Source organism: Coregonus lavaretus (assembly GCF_964263955.1).
Source record: "Coregonus lavaretus genome assembly, chromosome: 8".
In the NCBI taxonomy this organism is placed as follows: Eukaryota; Metazoa; Chordata; class Actinopteri; order Salmoniformes; family Salmonidae; genus Coregonus; species Coregonus lavaretus.
Genome location: NC_139995.1, coordinates 41099678 through 41116993, shown reverse-complemented (window position 1 = coordinate 41116993; position 17316 = coordinate 41099678). Strand labels below are relative to the sequence as shown.

The 17316-nt window shown below is 41.7% G+C and overlaps 1 protein-coding gene across 4 annotated transcripts in view; it reads left to right on the top strand.

Moving 5' to 3' along the window:
- Positions 1 to 17316, top strand: part of LOC311133706 (calcium-dependent secretion activator 1) — a gene marked incomplete at its 5' end in the record, with an annotated part of 153962 nt that overhangs the window by 57461 nt on the left and 79185 nt on the right. For all 4 annotated transcript variants that reach the window (XM_084167243.1, XM_084167241.1, XM_084167242.1 and 1 more), the window contains one exon: positions 5162 to 5494. In XM_084167243.1, coding sequence (XP_084023369.1) covers positions 5162 to 5494 — 333 coding nt within the window. The remainder of the gene's footprint in view (positions 1 to 5161; positions 5495 to 17316) is intronic.

The following is a 17316-nucleotide window of genomic DNA, read 5'->3' as shown; positions in this document are numbered from 1 at the left end:
AAAACACTTTTTTCAAAACACTACACACAATTCTCTACCTAAAACACAAAAATCTAACAGGAAGTGACTTGCTTTCCTTTTCCAAACACAACCAATCAAAATGCTACACTTATTCACCAGGTCAAACACACTCTCCTCACATGTTCAAACACTAATTGCTTAACTGATCACTAACCAATCACTGCTTTACTGTAGTATAGGACTGTTTTGAACAATGGATGCCAACAATGGACAGAGAGCAAGAGGAGTAGGAGGGAGAGGCAGGGGACAACAACGAGGACAAATTCAAAGACGAATAGTTGGAAGAGGAGGAGTAGGAGGTAGAGGAAGAGGAAGAGGAAGAGGAAGAAGAGGACGAGGGCAAAGAAGAGAAGGAAGGAGAACCATCTCTGATGAGATTAGGGCAACACTTGTTGATCATGTGATCAACCACGGTTTGACCATGAGAGAGGCTGGACTGAGAGTCCAGCCCAACTTGAGTCGATTTACAGTGGCGTCCATAATTCGAACCTTCAGAAATGAGAACAGGTATGCAACTATCTAATGACTATTTTAGCATTAAAGTAATGTACTGTAAAATACGTATGACTGCATAGTATTGCATAAACATTTGTAACTCTAAGCCATCCATTTACTGCACTGCATTGAATGAATGAGGTTGGTTATCATGCTGTACTACATTTTTGTGTACATTGTTTACAGTTCCTATGCTGAACACATACTGTGTTTGAATTTTGTACAGAGTGGAAAGGCAAAGACATCATGGAGGACGAGGAAGCTTGTTTACAGATGTACAGGAGACTGCAATTATAAATATGGTTTTGGCCAACAATGCAATTAGGATTTGAGAGATAAGAGAACATATCTTGAATAATGACACCATATTTAACAACATCAATGCTGTAAGCCTGTCGACCATACAACGCATCCTCCAATGGCACCAAGTGATGATGAAACAACTTTACAAGGTGCCATTTGAGAGAAACTCTGACAGAGTCAAGAATCTGCGACATGACTTTGTAGAGGTATGTATGCAACACTACTTCCAGTACTTCAGACATACCATATTTACTCATCTGTATATCCTTTTGTCTGTTACAGAGAGTATTGGAGATGGATGTCCATGTACATTTATTTATGTGGATGAGGTTGGCTTCAACCTCACCAAAACCAGGCGCCGCGGAATAAATGTAATAGGACAGAGGGCAATTACCAATGTCCCTGGACAGCGTGGGGGTAATATAACTATGTGTGCTGCCATCACTCAAAACGGGGTCCTCCATCACAATGCCACACTGGGTCCGTACAACACCGGCCATATCCTCATTTTTCTGGATGCAATTTACACAATGCTTGTCCCTGATCCAGATCAGGAGCCTGCTAGATGTGTGGTTATATGGGACAATGTTAGTTTTCACCGGGCTGTTCTGGTCCAAAATTGGTTTGCCACCCATCCACAATTTGTAGTTTTGTACCTACCCCCATATTCACCTTTTCTAAATCCCATAGAGGAATTCTTCTCAGCCTGGCGCTGGAAAGTGTATGATTGCCAACCCTATGCCCGCATGCCGCTTCTCCAGGCAATGGAGGACGCATGTGGGGACATAGAGGTTGCCTCTGTCCAAGGTTGGATACGCCATGCTAGGAGATACTTCCCTCGATGTTTGGCAAGAGAAAACGTATCTTGTGATGTGGACGAAGTATTGTGGCCAGACCCAGCCCGGAGAAGAGATGAAGCGTAGCTTAGCACTGGTGACTGCCCCCCCCCCCTACCATTTCCTGGACTGCACCCCCGGGACCCCCCACACACAATTGTGTTCTTTACTGTATTCTAAAGAATATACTTTTGGTTTACATATGTTTATGGTTTTGTTGTATGCTACTGTATACAACAGTAATGTTTGGCCTAATAAATATTTTCTGTTTCTACATTGCATTGGTGTTTACAGTGTACTTGTTACCCCTCTCAGCAGATTACTTTCACTGTAGAACATTGTATTGAAATGTATATATAAGCCTATGAAAGACCAAAGAGCTTTAGATTTAGAACAACAGTGTTTACATGGTATATCCAAAAATTTACTATTATGAAAGAAGTGTTTGCCATTTGATGCAAATGCTTCATTCTGACATGTGTTTATGGCATTTTGAATGCAGTGTTACATTTTGAAGGAGATGTGAGGCATTTTGCATTTTGTGTGTGCAGTTTTGGGAATTGTGTGTAGAGTTTTGAAAAAAGGAGACATCGTTTTGAAAACGTGTGTAAGCAGTTGGAAAAAACTGTAAACATACAGGTAACTGCCAAAATAAAGGAAACACTTGACTTGGGTAAATGAGGGATACAAAGTACACTGAACAAAACATTTAAACACAACATGTGAAGTGGTGGTCCCATGTTTCATGAGCTGAAATAAAAGATCCCAGAAATGTTCCATACGCACAAAAAGCTTATTTCTCTCAAATGATGTGCACATATTTGTTTACATCCCTGTTAGTGAGCATTTCTCATTTGCAAAGATAATCCATCCACCTGACAGGTGTGGCATATCAAGAAGTTGATTAAACAGCATGATCATTACACAGGTGCACTCTAAAATGTGCAGTTTTGTCACATAACACAATGCCAGAGATGTCTCAAGTTTTGAGGGAGCGTGCAATTGGCATGCTGACTGCAGGAATGTCCACCAGAGCTGTTGCCAGAGAATGTAATGTTAATTTCTCTACAATAAGCCACCTCCAATGTCGTTTTAAAGAATTTGGCAGTACGTCCAACCGGCCTCACAACCGCAGAACACGTGTAACCACGCCAGCCCAGGACCTCCACATTCGGCTTCTTCACCTGCGGGATCGTCTGAGACCAGCCACGAGAACAGCCGATGAAACTGTGGGTTTGCACAACCGAAGGATTTCTGCACAAACTGCCAGAAACCGTCTTAGGGAAGCTCATCTGTGTGCTCGTCGTCCTCACCAGGGTCTTGGCCTGACTGCAGTTCGACGTCGTAACCGACCTTCGATGGCCACTGGCATACTGAAGAAGTGTACTCTTCACGGATGAATACCGGTTTCAGCTGTACTGGGCAGATGGCGTTGTGTGGGCGAGTGGTTTGCTGATGCCAACATTTTGAACAGAGTGCCCCATGGTGGTGGTGGGGTTATGGTATGGACAGGCATAAGCTACGGACAACGAACACAATTGCATTCTATGGACATTTTTATGCACAGAGATACCGTGATGAGATCCTGAGGCCCATTGTCGTGCCATTCATCCGCCGCCATCACCTCATGTTTCAGCATGATAATGCACAGTCCCATTTTGCAAGGACTGTACACAATTCATGGAAGCTGGGAAATGTCCCAGTTCTTCCATGGCCTGCATACTCACCAGACATGTCACCCATTGAGCATGTTTGGGATGCTCTGGATTGATGGGTACGACAATGTGTTCCAGTTCCCGCCAATATCCAGCAACTTTGTACAGCCATTGAAGAGGAGTGGGACAACATTCCACAGGCCACAATCAACAGCCTGATCAAATCTATGCGACAGAGTTGTGTCGCTCTGCATGAGGCAAATGGTGGTCACACCAGAAACGTACTGGTTTTCTGATCCACGCCCCTACCTTTTTTAAAGGTATCTGTGACCAACAGATGCATAGCTGTATTCCCAGTCATGTGAAATCCATAGATTAGGGCCTAATTTATTTATTTCAATTGACTGATTTCCTTATATGAACTGTAACTCAGTAAAATCTTTGAAATTGTTGCATGTTGCATTTATATTTTTGTTCAGTATATATTGAAAGCAGGTGCTTCCACACAGGTGTGGTTCCTGATTTAATTAAGCAATTAACATCCCATCATGCTTAGGTTTATGTATAAAAATGCCCAGTTGCCCATTATTTTGGCTACCGTGGCTAGAAGAAGAGATCTCAGTGACATTGAAAGAGGGGTCTCAAAGGAGCATGGGGGGGGTTTCAAGTGTTGTGTGTATGTGTGTGTGTGTGCGTGTGTGTGTGTGTGCGTGTGTGTGTGTGTGTGTGTGTGTGTGTGTGTGTGTGTGTGTGTGTGTGTGTGTGTGTGTGTGTGTGTGTGTGTGTGTGTGTGTGTGTCTCAGTCACCAGATCTCAACCCAAATGAACACTTATGGGAGATTCTGGAGTGGCGCCCAAGACAGCGTTTTCCACCACCATCAACAAAACACCAAATTATGGAATTTCTCGTGGAAGAATGGTGTTACATCCCTCCAATAGAGTTCCAGACACTTGTAGAATCTATGAAACGGCACATTGAAGCTGTTCTGGCAGCTCGTGGTGACCCAACGCCTTATTAAGACACTTTATGTTGGTGTTTCCTTTATTTTGGCAGGTACCCATATGTAATCACCATACCCACTGGACACAGATGTCAATTCAATGTTGGTTCAATGTAATTTCATTGAAATGACTTGGAAACAATGTTGATTCAGCCAGTGTGTGCCCAGTGGGTATAGTCTACTCAAGAATATGTTAAATAAAACATACAAGGAGATTCTTCATTTAGTTTCGGTAATTAGATAGTCTCTTACAGTAGCAGTGTAAATGTTTCAGGTATGTTATTATAAATGATATTATCTCAGCAAACCTGGTTTATGTGTTTTCATATCTCCACTGTCTGTTGTTTGCATTCCAAGTGCCTCCAAGTGCAAACATGGAAATATGCTTTTCTTTTATGTCGCTTAGCCACCTTTAGTGCTTTGGTATTCATTGTAATGAAAAGCACTATATAAATTAAAGGTAGACCTATTATTATCTGTAGCTGCAACAGCAGTTTGACCCTATCTGTCTCTACTGTGTTACGTGACAGTCATTGACATCACAATGCTCTCTCTCTCTGTGGCATTATAATTTAAGATGCTCTGCTTGCATTTATCTAGCTTTGATTATGTGATGTAATCAAAATGTATATGAGCCAGGGGTGTGTGCCCTTTATCACACTGATGATTGGTTAAGTCAACCAAAATGTTTATCTTTTCACTTTTATTTATTATTGCGCTGTGCACATTTTGGGGCATCTGTCCTAATAATTATAATATTTGCATCTAAACCTCTGTTTTGGATTTCTTCTGGATGTTTTCAACAGTGTGCGGGTATCAATCCTTTCCACATGTCTCTCTGTGACCGCAGGTGTTCCTGAAGAGTGACCGCGTTGCCAAGATGGTCCAGAGCGGGGGATTCTCAGCCAATGACTGCAGGGAGGTGTTCAAGAGGCACATCGAGAAGCGTGTCCGCAGCCTGCCTGAGATCGACGGCCTGAGCAAGGAGACAGTGCTCAGCTCCTGGATGGCCAAGTTCGACACCATCTACCGCGGGGACGAGGACCCACGCAAGGCCCAGCAGCGCATGACGGCCAGCGCAGCCTCAGAGCTCATCCTCAGCAAGGACCAGCTCTACGAGATGTTCCAGAACATTCTGGGTATCAAGAAATTTGAGCACCAGCTGCTCTACAACGCCTGCCAGGTAAGAACAGGCGTTAGTAGAGGGAGGGTGTGTGTGTACGCATCACTGTGAAATATGGTTGCGTCCGAAATCGTTCCCTATTCCCTGCACTGCTTTTGACGAGGGTCCATAGGCTACTATTTCTGACGCATCTATGTGTGTGTACATCACTGTTACTCTTTCCCAGCGGGCAAAACTGACTGGTTACAATGACATCATCATGATGTCATCACAACCAGAGACTAATGTCATTGCAGACAGTTTTGCCTGCCGGGTAAACAAAACACAATCAAGGCCAAGAACAGTGCAGCGTTTGTTATGGTTCTTTAGGCTATGCCTGCAGCTGTACAGCTACAGTGGAAAGTCTCCTGCCTCCTTCCTCTCACACAGTAGCAAGGTCACAGATCAATATGGGTTTATAGAATCACACCAGGTTTTACAGACCAACTATATTTTTCAAGCATCTCAAGTTTCTAGTTTTAATGTCACATGCACAAGTACAGTGAAATGCCTTTCTTGCAAACTCAAAACCCAACAATGCAATAATCAATAACAATGTAGGAGTGCTGACTTACGATCAGGTTTTCCTTTTAGATTATAATGCATGGGCAGAGGTCGAACTGATCCTCGATCAGCTCTCTTACTCTGAGACACTTTGTGGATACGGGACTAGGTTTTACACCTTGAATAGAAGGCCTGTTTTACTTTCAAACAGGCTCTTCCTGTTCTTGTCTTTTGGCTGAAACAGCCTTCATCAGGTCTCCATCAGGTGAAGTAATATAAGATAACATGCACCTGACACTTATGTTCAAGAGGGAGATAGCACAAACCCAAAGCTGGTAAATCACAGGCCTATCCGTCTTATAGCCCGGCCCCTAGAGAGCTAGCGCTTCGATCTCTTCCGTATGAGGAGTGACATGTTGAGATTGCTAAAGGACAATGGTGGACACCAGTGTGCTTGTGTCGGACATAACTCTCCTCCCGCAGTGCTGCTTCACTTTTACAACACTCATGGGAACGCTGAGACTCAGAGAGCAGATAGTAGTGCTAATATATTCTTCTTCCAGGAGCTTGATTAAAAGTCTGATCACAGGAAGCATTCGGAGCTAGAGCTCAGATACATTTACATTTCCTCATCATTTAATGCATTAGCAACCACAGTTAAGTGAATGATCTCATTCTCTCCCATTTCGATAAAATGCACGTGGCCTTCAGAAACCAATTAATTGTTGAAACGGCTTAATTTCTGCCTGAAAGAAGAAGGTATCATCTTACTATTTTCTTCGTCATTTATGTTGTATAACATTTTAAAGATGCACTACGCAGAAATCATTCCGCCATTTCCTGGTTGCTAAAATTCTAATAGTTTGCCTAATTTCAGTTTATGTGACAAAACAAGCAAGAATAGTGTAGAGAATCATTGTACCATCTAAACAGCTGTGAAATATATTTTCTATAACCAAAAATATTGTATTTTCAGCTGTTTGAAGCTGGTGTACAAAACCAAAAGTAAAAGACGCAAAAACAAAACTTCAGAACGGGAGGCATAGAAATAGCTCACATAGAACAGATCTACCGCTTCTTAGACTTGCTTTCAATTAAAATTATAGATCTATAACACACATTTCTATGTGAATTTGGTCGAGTCTCCCAAAAAGTTAAAAATTGCAGCTTTAGTGGTTGTTATCCCAACAGTAAGAAATGAACTAGGACAATAATGAACTAGTGATAAAGACTCAGTTAGCAATCTTATTGCTCTGGTTGGTCGTTCCACAGGCTGTCTCTACAGGTGTGGCAAGAAGCTACATATTTAGCAGCTAATATTACATTTTACATTTTAGTCATTTAGCAGAGGCTCTTATCCAGAGCGACTTACAGTTAGTGAGTGCATAAAAAAAAATTCATACTGGCCCCCCGTGGGAATCGAACCCACAATCCTGGCGTTGCAAGCGCCATGCTCTACCAACTGAGCTACACGGTACCACAAACCACACACAAATATGTTTTTTCTCCCAATAGATATTGGATTTTCTCCCTTTCTGTTTTGGTTTCAAAATTGTTGCATTTGTTTTCAATTTTGGGAAGGAAAATTGCCCGTAAGTCTGCATAGTTCTGGCAGTGTAGGAGAAAATGCAGCTCTGTCTCGACCTCTCTCTGAGGGCAGAGGGAGCACAGCCTCTCTGGGCAGCCAGGTTTGTCTATGATGGCCGGTTTCTATGGCCAGGCTGTGCTTACTGAGTTTCTCTCAGATTTCTCTCAGTCACGGTGGCTAGATGGTCTTCCACCATGGACTGTGTTTTTAGAGCCAAATAGCATTGAAGTTTACTTTGATTTTTCACACACAAACACACACACACACACACACACACAAACACACACACACACACACACACACATACACACACACAAACATACACACACACATACAAACACACACACACACACACACACACACAGATGCACAGATGCACGGATGCACACATAAACAGAGGAATCAGAGGCGGGCCATTTTAGCATACTAAATCTCTCTATTCCAGTTACCATCTTGTCACAGCAGTGAAAACATCACTGCTCACAAGCAGCAGAATAGCTTTTTTTCTGCTGACTACTGACGCAATAGTCCTTTTTACCACATTGTTTAATATGACAGGAGCAATAGGCCTTTTTACCACAGTGTTCAATATGACAGAAGCAATAGGCCTTTTTACCACAGTGTTCAATATGACAGAAGCAATAGGCCTTTTTACCACAGTGTTCAATATGACAGGAGCAATAGGCCTTTTTACCACAGTGTTCAATATGACAGGAGCAATAGGCCTTTTTACCACAGTGTTCAATATGACAGAAGCAATAGGCCTTTTTGCCACAGTGTTCAATATGACAGGAGCAATAAGCCTTTTTACCACAGTGTTCAATATGACAGAAGCAATAGGCCTTTTTACCACAGTGTTCAATATAACAGGAGCAATAGGCCTTTTTACCACAGTGTTCAATATGACAGGAGCAATAGGCCTTTTTACCACAGTGTTCAATATGACAGAAGCAATAGGCCTTTTTGCCACAGTGTTCAATATGACAGGAGCAATAAGCCTTTTTACCACAGTGTTCAATATGACAGAAGCAATAGGCCTTTTTACCACAGTGTTCAATATGACAGGAGCAATAGGCCTTTTTACCACAGTGTTCAATATGACAGGAGCAATAGGCCTTTTTACCACAGTGTTCAATATGACAGAAGCAATAGGCCTTTTTACCACAGTGTTCAATATGACAGGAGCAATAGGCCTTTTTACCACAGTGTTCAATATGACAGAAGCAATAGGCCTTTTTACCACAGTGTTCAATATGACAGAAGCAATAGGCCTTTTTACCACAGTGTTCAATATGACAGGAGCAATAGGCCTTTTTACCACAGTGTTCAATATGACAGAAGCAATAGACCTTTTTACCACAGTGTTCAATATGACAGAAGCAATAGGCCTTTTTACCACAGTGTTCAATATGACAGAAGCAATAGGCCTTTTTACCACAGTGTTCAATATGACAGAAGCAATAGGCCTTTTTACCACAGTGTTCAATATGACAGGAGCAATAGGCCTTTTTACCACAGTGTTCAATATAACAGGAGCAATAGTCCTTTTTACCACAGTGTTCAATATGACAGGAGCAATAGGCCTTTTTACCACAGTGTTCAATATGACAGGAGCATTAAGCCTTTTTACCACAGTGTTCAATATAACAGGAGCAATAGTCCTTTTTACCACAGTGTTCAATATGACAGGAGCAATAGGCCTTTTTACCACAGTTTTCAATATGACAGAAGCAATAGGCCTTTTTACCACAGTGTTCAATATGACAGAAGCAATAGGCCTTTTTACCACAGTGTTCAATATGACAGGAGCATTAAGCCTTTTTACCACAGTGTTCAATATAACAGGAGCAATAGTCCTTTTTACCACAGTGTTCAATATGACAGATGCAAAAAAATGTTTGTCTGATGAATTATGAGCAGTAAATAAATGTATTTGCGTTGCAGGATGTAGGATCATTTTCAGTAGGCAGAAAGCACCTTAATTTTTTATGATGGATGCTTTTCTGTTAAAGGGGAAAAACAACAACAGCTGTATATCATTAATTTAAGGCCAGGCACCACAGGCTGAAGTTACATTTTTTCATATACCTATCAATTTTGAGATTTGTTGGTATTTTGATGCATTAATATTATTATTTTCAAAAAGCAAACATAAACATTTCTAAATCTTGATGAAAATGTATATTTTATTTAGTTTATCGTACTGGCGTCATCAACATTTCATGAATTTTAACCACTTTAAAATAGTCAGACATCCATAATTTCAAAGCTCACTATTTTGAATTACACATAATTTAAAAGCCCATTTCATAGAGAATGTAACAAACTGGGCTATATATAGTAACTTACTTCAAAGAGATGGTGATTGGGTCTAAATATGTGTTTGGTGTTTGGCAATCTAAATTCAGTGTACTTGTCTTTAACTGCCATTTACCAAAAGTAACTCATTTTCCTCAGCTTCAGAAGCATCTGCTTTCACCAAATGTTGTGTGATTATCCTTAGATATATTCTTGAGTCTCAGACTGAGAGAATTGTTGATATGTTAAGAAAAAATAAACTAAAAAGGTCTAGATAACATTATGTTAAGAAAAGTGCCAAAAATTCATTTAACGAACATGGCTTTAGTATTTTACAGATAGAAAGATAAAAAAAAGTGTTTATCCCCAATCTGCTCCGAGTAAGTCCTGTCCTGGAGCGTCTTAACATAATGAAGCCAAAATATTTAGGGTGACTTAATCCAGTGTCCTGAAAAATGTATTTGCGTGATATGCAAATATGTGCATATTAAATGAAATATCACTTATTTGCATATTTTGATACAATATTTCAGAAATATTGTTATACAATGTATTTATTTGTGTCTACATTCAACTTATAAAAGTTGATTGTGATATGATTAAGAAAAATACATCTCTATTACGGTGTGGTGCCTGGCCTTAATAGTCCAAAAATGGATGTACCAATCACGGATTTCCCCATTTAAAGACCTCCTTTTATTGGCTGCTCTTCTCTCTGGAATATATTATTTCAACCGTTTTGATATGCTGATGGAAAGCGTTTTGACTGACTGACTCATATGGAAAAGGATGTTATGACAGAAAGCCAGCCTTTCCTCGTCTGCATCCCAAATTGCACCCTATTCCCTATAAAGTATAGTGCACTACTTTTGACCACATAAGGCTCTGGTCTAAAGTACTGCACTATGTAGGGACAAAGGTGCCATTTGGGACACACCCTCATAAGAACCAACCCATGGCAATGGCAGCACCGCATTCTCCACTGTTCCCTCTAGATGACTATCCTGGAATCCAGATTGATATGCTGCGTTATTATTTTAAACAATGGTGAAACGGAGCATATCAGTTTAGAGAGATGACAAAGTTCTCCCCAAACAGAAGATGATGTTCTCACTGCTCGCTGCTCGGCACAAGATGCCTCAGGGCTGGTTGGAGAAGATGTGATGAGAGGTTTTCAGGGATTGGTTAAGATTCAGAGGCCATCAGTTTTAGCTCTTCTCTCGTGGGATTTAAGTAATTTGTTAAAGTCACATACCAAGAGAGCGGGGGAAGGGAGAAGGACTCTATTTCTGTCCAAGATACCAGGTACCAGGAAGCACAGCAGAAATATGGGAGTGACTCGGAGCAGGCTGACTAGACTGGTACTGTGTGACCAGTGGCCCCCTCACACCAGCCTTGCTGTCTCTCCCAATACAATGGAATGAGGCTTGGCTGCACAACCAGGTGACTGTGGCTCTGAGAGTGACTCAGAGCAGGTTGAGTACACTGGTACCTTGTACTGGTAGACTAGTAGACTGGTACAGTATGTATGACCAACGGCCCCATCGCACCAGCCTGCCTGGCTCTCATGATACGACACACTGAGGCTGGGCTGCACAACCAGGTGATCTAACTGTGCTATGAGTGACACAGTCCAGCAGACATATCTATGGTAATGCAAAGATGTACATGTTTCTGTTCCTCATGCCTATTGGAGGTGTGCAGGAATATGTCTTTCTAAGAAGGCTGTTACAGCCAATGCATGTATTTTTTCTATCTGTTTCGTGTCTGCTTTCCATTCTGTTATGAGTTCCAGTTCAGTAAAGCATGGAACTGAATAGAACATTCAAATGCTGCATGAAACACAAACACACAGTAATATGTTTCGTGTCGTGAGTTACAGTAAAGCATGCAACTGAATAGAAGCTTCAAGGACACATCATGACAACCGCTTGACCTGACTAAATGGCTCTCTGAGTGGCGTGTAGCAGTCGTTAGTGTGTGTGTGTTTGTTTGTTTAGCCACGACAAGCCACGAGCAAGCTACTCTGCATCAAACACATCCATCCACATCAAACACACATCATTTAGCCTTTTTGATGGTGATGGAGTGAATGGCATTTTGTCTCCCTAGAAAGACGGCCTTGCGTGGGCGTGAGGCGTTCTAAGAGGCGTTCTGAATGAGTTTGTGCCGTTAGACGACACATACACCACCTGGAGTTTATTTAATGAAAGCACAATTAGACATAATTAGCAGAAATTGTCGGGCAACGTAAGCACAGTCGGAGGCAGAGAATGTGAATGTGCTGTTGCCTGCCTTGTACTCACACATAGAGACGAGATGGATGGCCTTACAGATCTCTTTCACATGTTAACTAACAAATCATTTTAACATTTACCATCTTATCTACTTGGATGATCGTTTGCCTTGCTTAAGAGGTTGCCACAGAAGGCTGAATGCATATAAGTCTTCTTTGTAGCCAATGAACCAGTCAATGCCAGTGTCTGCAATGACATGGCAAAAATGAAAAATAGAGATAGCAATTATTGTCAAGCAACCAAGCATCACAAATGTGATGATCACACCTCAATGTGACAGATTTATCTCCATTATCTTGGCTTTGAGCTGTAATGGCACGGTTATATTCTTTGAGCATTACTGTAACTGAATAACAAACAATGAGTCTGCTGGTTGGGTATCATTAAAGCCCCCTAGTCTACAGTGTTGTGTCTCTACAGTGCCACAGTAACAATTTAGTCTCTCAGCTCCTCTCACAAGGCTGCTTGGGTGCTGGCACTATGGCTGGAAGTGGCCAGCGTTAATATTATTCACATCTCATATGGATCAGATAACACACAGACTGTGTCCCAAATGGCACCCTATTCCCTATATAGTGCACTACTTTTTACAAGGGCCCATAGGATTTTTGTAACAAATAATAGTATACACTCTGTAACTAACGTATTTGTACTTATAAAAATACACAAATATAGCCTAGTTCATATACATTTGACAGAATGGTTTAGAATATTTTGGGTCACAAATTGAGAGTGGGAGGAATAATATAAATTTTGTTTAATCTTTTAGACTCTGAAGTACTGTTGGCAATTCATCTGTGACATTTTCACAATGCTACAATTTGGAATGAATTGTTTTGTTTTGTTATTCCGTCGCCCCATAGTGCCCACTGCTCACGGCCTACTGCCTACCTGCTATGGTGAGGCGGTTCATGTCTACAATAGCCTGGGTTTCCGATTGAGATTTGAGTGGGGAAAATCCTATTCATAAGACACATTATTTATTTATTAGCCCCAACAGTATAGTTGTATAAAATAATTTGGCATTTCATCTATGGCATGATCACAATGCTGAAATGTACAGTACAGTTCCCACTCCCTAGTCCCTACCTGCTATTTTCAAGAGGAGGAGGGACCTTGACAGCCAGTGGGGTTCACATTGACAATAGCCTGGCAGCAGAAATGATTAGCTTTTTTTTTAAACATTATGTCCAGCTCTCATCAGCTATTGTTGCTGTGTGAATCACATGGAAGATGGGCTGGCAGTCTTTACATTCTCTGCTCTCTCGGGGGCGTAAGAATTGCCTTAACCACCACCACAGAATGTGTGTGTGTGTTTGTGTGTGTGTGTGTGTGTGTGTGTGTGTGTGTGTGTGTGTGTGTGTGTGTGTTTGTGTGTGTGTGTGTGTGTGTGTTTGTGTGTGTGTGTGAGAGAATGCCTGGGCTAGCTACAGTCACTTAGACTGGAAGATAATATCATTTCAACAGAGAATCACATTTCTTGTGAAAAGAGTTTGGTTTCATACACAGATGTGCAGATAAAGAAACAAATATACATGTTTACACTAAGTAAAGATTTCCTGAATGGTTGAATGTAGAGGATGTGTCTGCTGCCTCTAAAATACTGCAAATAGATAAGCACTTGAGTGCCAAACCTCAATACTGCATCTAGAGGCATTCAATTAAAGCAGATTTGGTCACAGGTTAGTGCTATGACACCAATTAACAGGGTAAAATATCTGTTCTGTTGGTGGAGCGTGAATCTGATACAGTGATACAATTATGCAGTATAACAACGTCACTGACTGGTTGGAAAAAACGACGTTTCTCACACTCTCTTCACTCAGCTGCTCTGCTGTGTGATCATGAATATTTACCCGCACGGATGAACTCTCTCTCTCTTTGACTGAAATTATTCCCCCAATCTCAAGTGACAGCTGATTAAATTACCTTCATCGTACGCACAGGGAGATGTCAAAGGGAGGTAAGAGAGAGCAGAGAATATTAAACTGAATATCTAACTCTAAAACGACCAATCACAAACCCACAGCCAACAGACATAAAAATTAGTGTGTGCAGTGGTGTAAAATAACCCTAGTGTTTGAAATAACCAGTGTTGAACCAACAACCACACCCATCATGCTCACATTTATATTTTAGCAGACACTCTTATTCAGAGTGAGTGCATACATTTTCATACTGGCATTGCAAGCACCGTGCTCTACCAACAGAGCCATACATTACTTCTATTGCAAGTTGATTTTGAGAATGTTTGTTTCAATATCTATGTTTTTGCGTGTATGTTGATTAATTCATCTTATGCTACTCTATGATAGATAACCTACATTTTCTCAACGAATCTAATCTGTTACTTGGACTTATTGCACCCGTTACTGAAATGGTTGTTCCAGTTTAGATGCTTTAGGTAGTGTCATATCTTACTCTTCCCAACCCTGGCAGTCATACTGAATGCAGGTTGCAGGTGAATAATGTTGGATAGCCCCACTCTGGCTGGATTCCAATAGGATTACACATCACTTTGCAAGCCAACATTATGTGACTTGCAGGCCTGATGTGGTGTGCAAACCATGAGTTTTGCTTAGGATCTCACTTGGTAAAGGCCACAGGACTGAAAATGAATGAATGCAACAACCATGTCTCTGTCACTAACAAATACAGTCATGGGTGGTAACTCTACAATTCACTCGAAAGGCGACCTGTGAAATATGCAAATAACTAATTTTGCCCCTGTTACATTTAACACTCTCAGTGTTGATTTAACACACACAGCTCCCCCACTCCAACTGGCGTTGGACGAGAAAAGCACCACCCCGTTACGCTTTAGTTTGCTTCGTCAGCAACTGTTCGCTGGTGAATTAGGCCTGAGTGATTTCTGGTTCCAGCCTGAAACTGTTCTGATTATGGAACCCTCTGTGTGTATGTGTGCGTGCATTTGTGTGTGTGGTGTGTGTTTGTATATGTTTGTGTATGTCTTTTTGCGTGCCTGCATGTGCCTGTGTGTGCATGTGTGTGTGCGTGTGAGTGTGTGTGCGTGTGGTAAGGCTGGTGATGGGATCTACACAATGCAGCACTATAGATTGGAAGAAGGGAGAAGGGAAAGGGTACACACTGCATAGCAGCCAAAGCCAGTTATGAGGAGAGGGAGGGCTAGATAGATACAATCTCATCAAAAAGGGTTCCAAAAGGGTTATTCGGCTGTCCCCATAGGAGAACCCTTTTGGGTTCCAGGTAGTACCCTTTGGTAACACTTTACTTGACACCCAGTGTCATAACATATTATGACACGGTCATAACCATGTCATAATATGTCATAACAGCTGACATAACTTGTCATAACCTTTTATAATATGGTCCTAACACTGTCATGAAACATATATTTAGACCTGTTGTTACATATATTGCGTTATTTTATGGCTGGTTATGACACCTACATAAGAGTGTCAAAACCCACAAAACCTACCACACAAGGCAAAACATTCCATTACACCATAAACTACTTGTCAACAGTATGTTTATGTTATATATGTTTTTTTATTGACCATATACAATTATAATTGTAATTGCGCAGACATTGATGTCAGACATGCATCTACCCCAATGCTCTGTTGCTGATGACTGGGATGAATGCAGGAGCAGATTTCAGGAGCAGGACAAGGCACCCTGTTTTTGACTGATGACTGATACATGGGCATGTACGTGATAGGCCTATCTGGCTTATATGATTATGATGGTCGTAATGCTTCTTGACAGTGTCATAAAGTGTATTTTCTTAGTCCAAGTAAAGTGACACAGGATGGTCATAATGCTTCATGACAGTGTCATAAAATGTATTGTCTACACGTTATTTAAAATATAATGAAAAAAAACATGACTGGAAAGAATTCATTACAACAACAAAGGAGTTAAGAAACAAACTTTCAAATGAAAGGAAACTTCTTGGCAGGGAAAAAACTAATTTGAGTAAATGTGGGTTTTGACACTCTTATGTAGGTGTCATAACCAGCCATAGAATAACGCAATATATGTCACAACAGCTGTAAATATATGAGTCATGACAGTGTTATGACCATATTATGATACGTTTTGACAAGTTATGTCAGCTGTTATGACATATTACGACATGGTTATGACCATGTCATAACATGTTATGACGCTGGGTGTCAAGTAAAGTGTTACCAACCTTTTTCTTTTACAGGTAGAACTCTTTTGGGTTCCATGTAGAACCCTCTGTGGAAAGGGTTCTACATGGAACTCAAAAGGGTTCTACCTGGAACCAAAAAGTGTTCTTCAAAGGGTTCTCCTATGGGGACAGCCGAAGAACCCTTTTAGGTTCTAGATAACACCTTTTTTTCTAAGAGTGTATGAGTACATTCTGTAGCGGCAGACAGGCAGGCTGGCAGAGAGCTCACTCATTAGCATGCATACAACAGAGCTCCTCTCTCTCTCTCTCTCTCTCTCTCTCTCTCTCTCTCTCTCTCTCTCTCTCTTTCTCTGTCTCTCTCTCTCTCTCTCTCTCTCTCTCTCTCTCTCTCTCACACACACACACCCACACAGGCACACACAGGCACAAACCGTGGCACGCAGTATCACAGGCTCAGCTATAAATAGACCAGCAGTCACCACCTCTCCAGGTCTCAGCTCCTCTCCCAAACCAGCCCCTCCTACCCTGTCCTCTATCCTGTCTCTCCCTCTTTCCCTCTATCCTTCTCTCCATCTATATTTTCTCTCTTTCTCTCCCTCGCTCCCTCTCTCCATCTATCTTTTCTCTCCCTCTCTCCCTCTCTCCTTTCTCTCCCGCTCTCCCTCTCTCCCTCTCTCCCTCTGTCCTTCTCTCCCTCTATCCTGTCTCTCCCTCTGTCCTTCTCTCCCTCTATCCTGTCTCTCCCTCTCTCCCTCTCAAATACATGGCACTCTACTCTATCTCTTTCTCTCTCCCCAGTCCCCAGTCTCCACTGGTCTATGTGTGTCTGCATGCCTGTGTGTGTAAGTGTGTGTGCTATCTGCCATCACTTCTCCATCTCTGTCCTCTAACCTGGGAGTCAGTCTGTCATCAGCTGTGCTGTTAACTACTCCCCTCCTTTCACTCTTCCCCATGTAACTACACACATCCTGTCACTTCTTCCTCCCCTCCCCGTCACCTCTCCCGTCACCCCTCC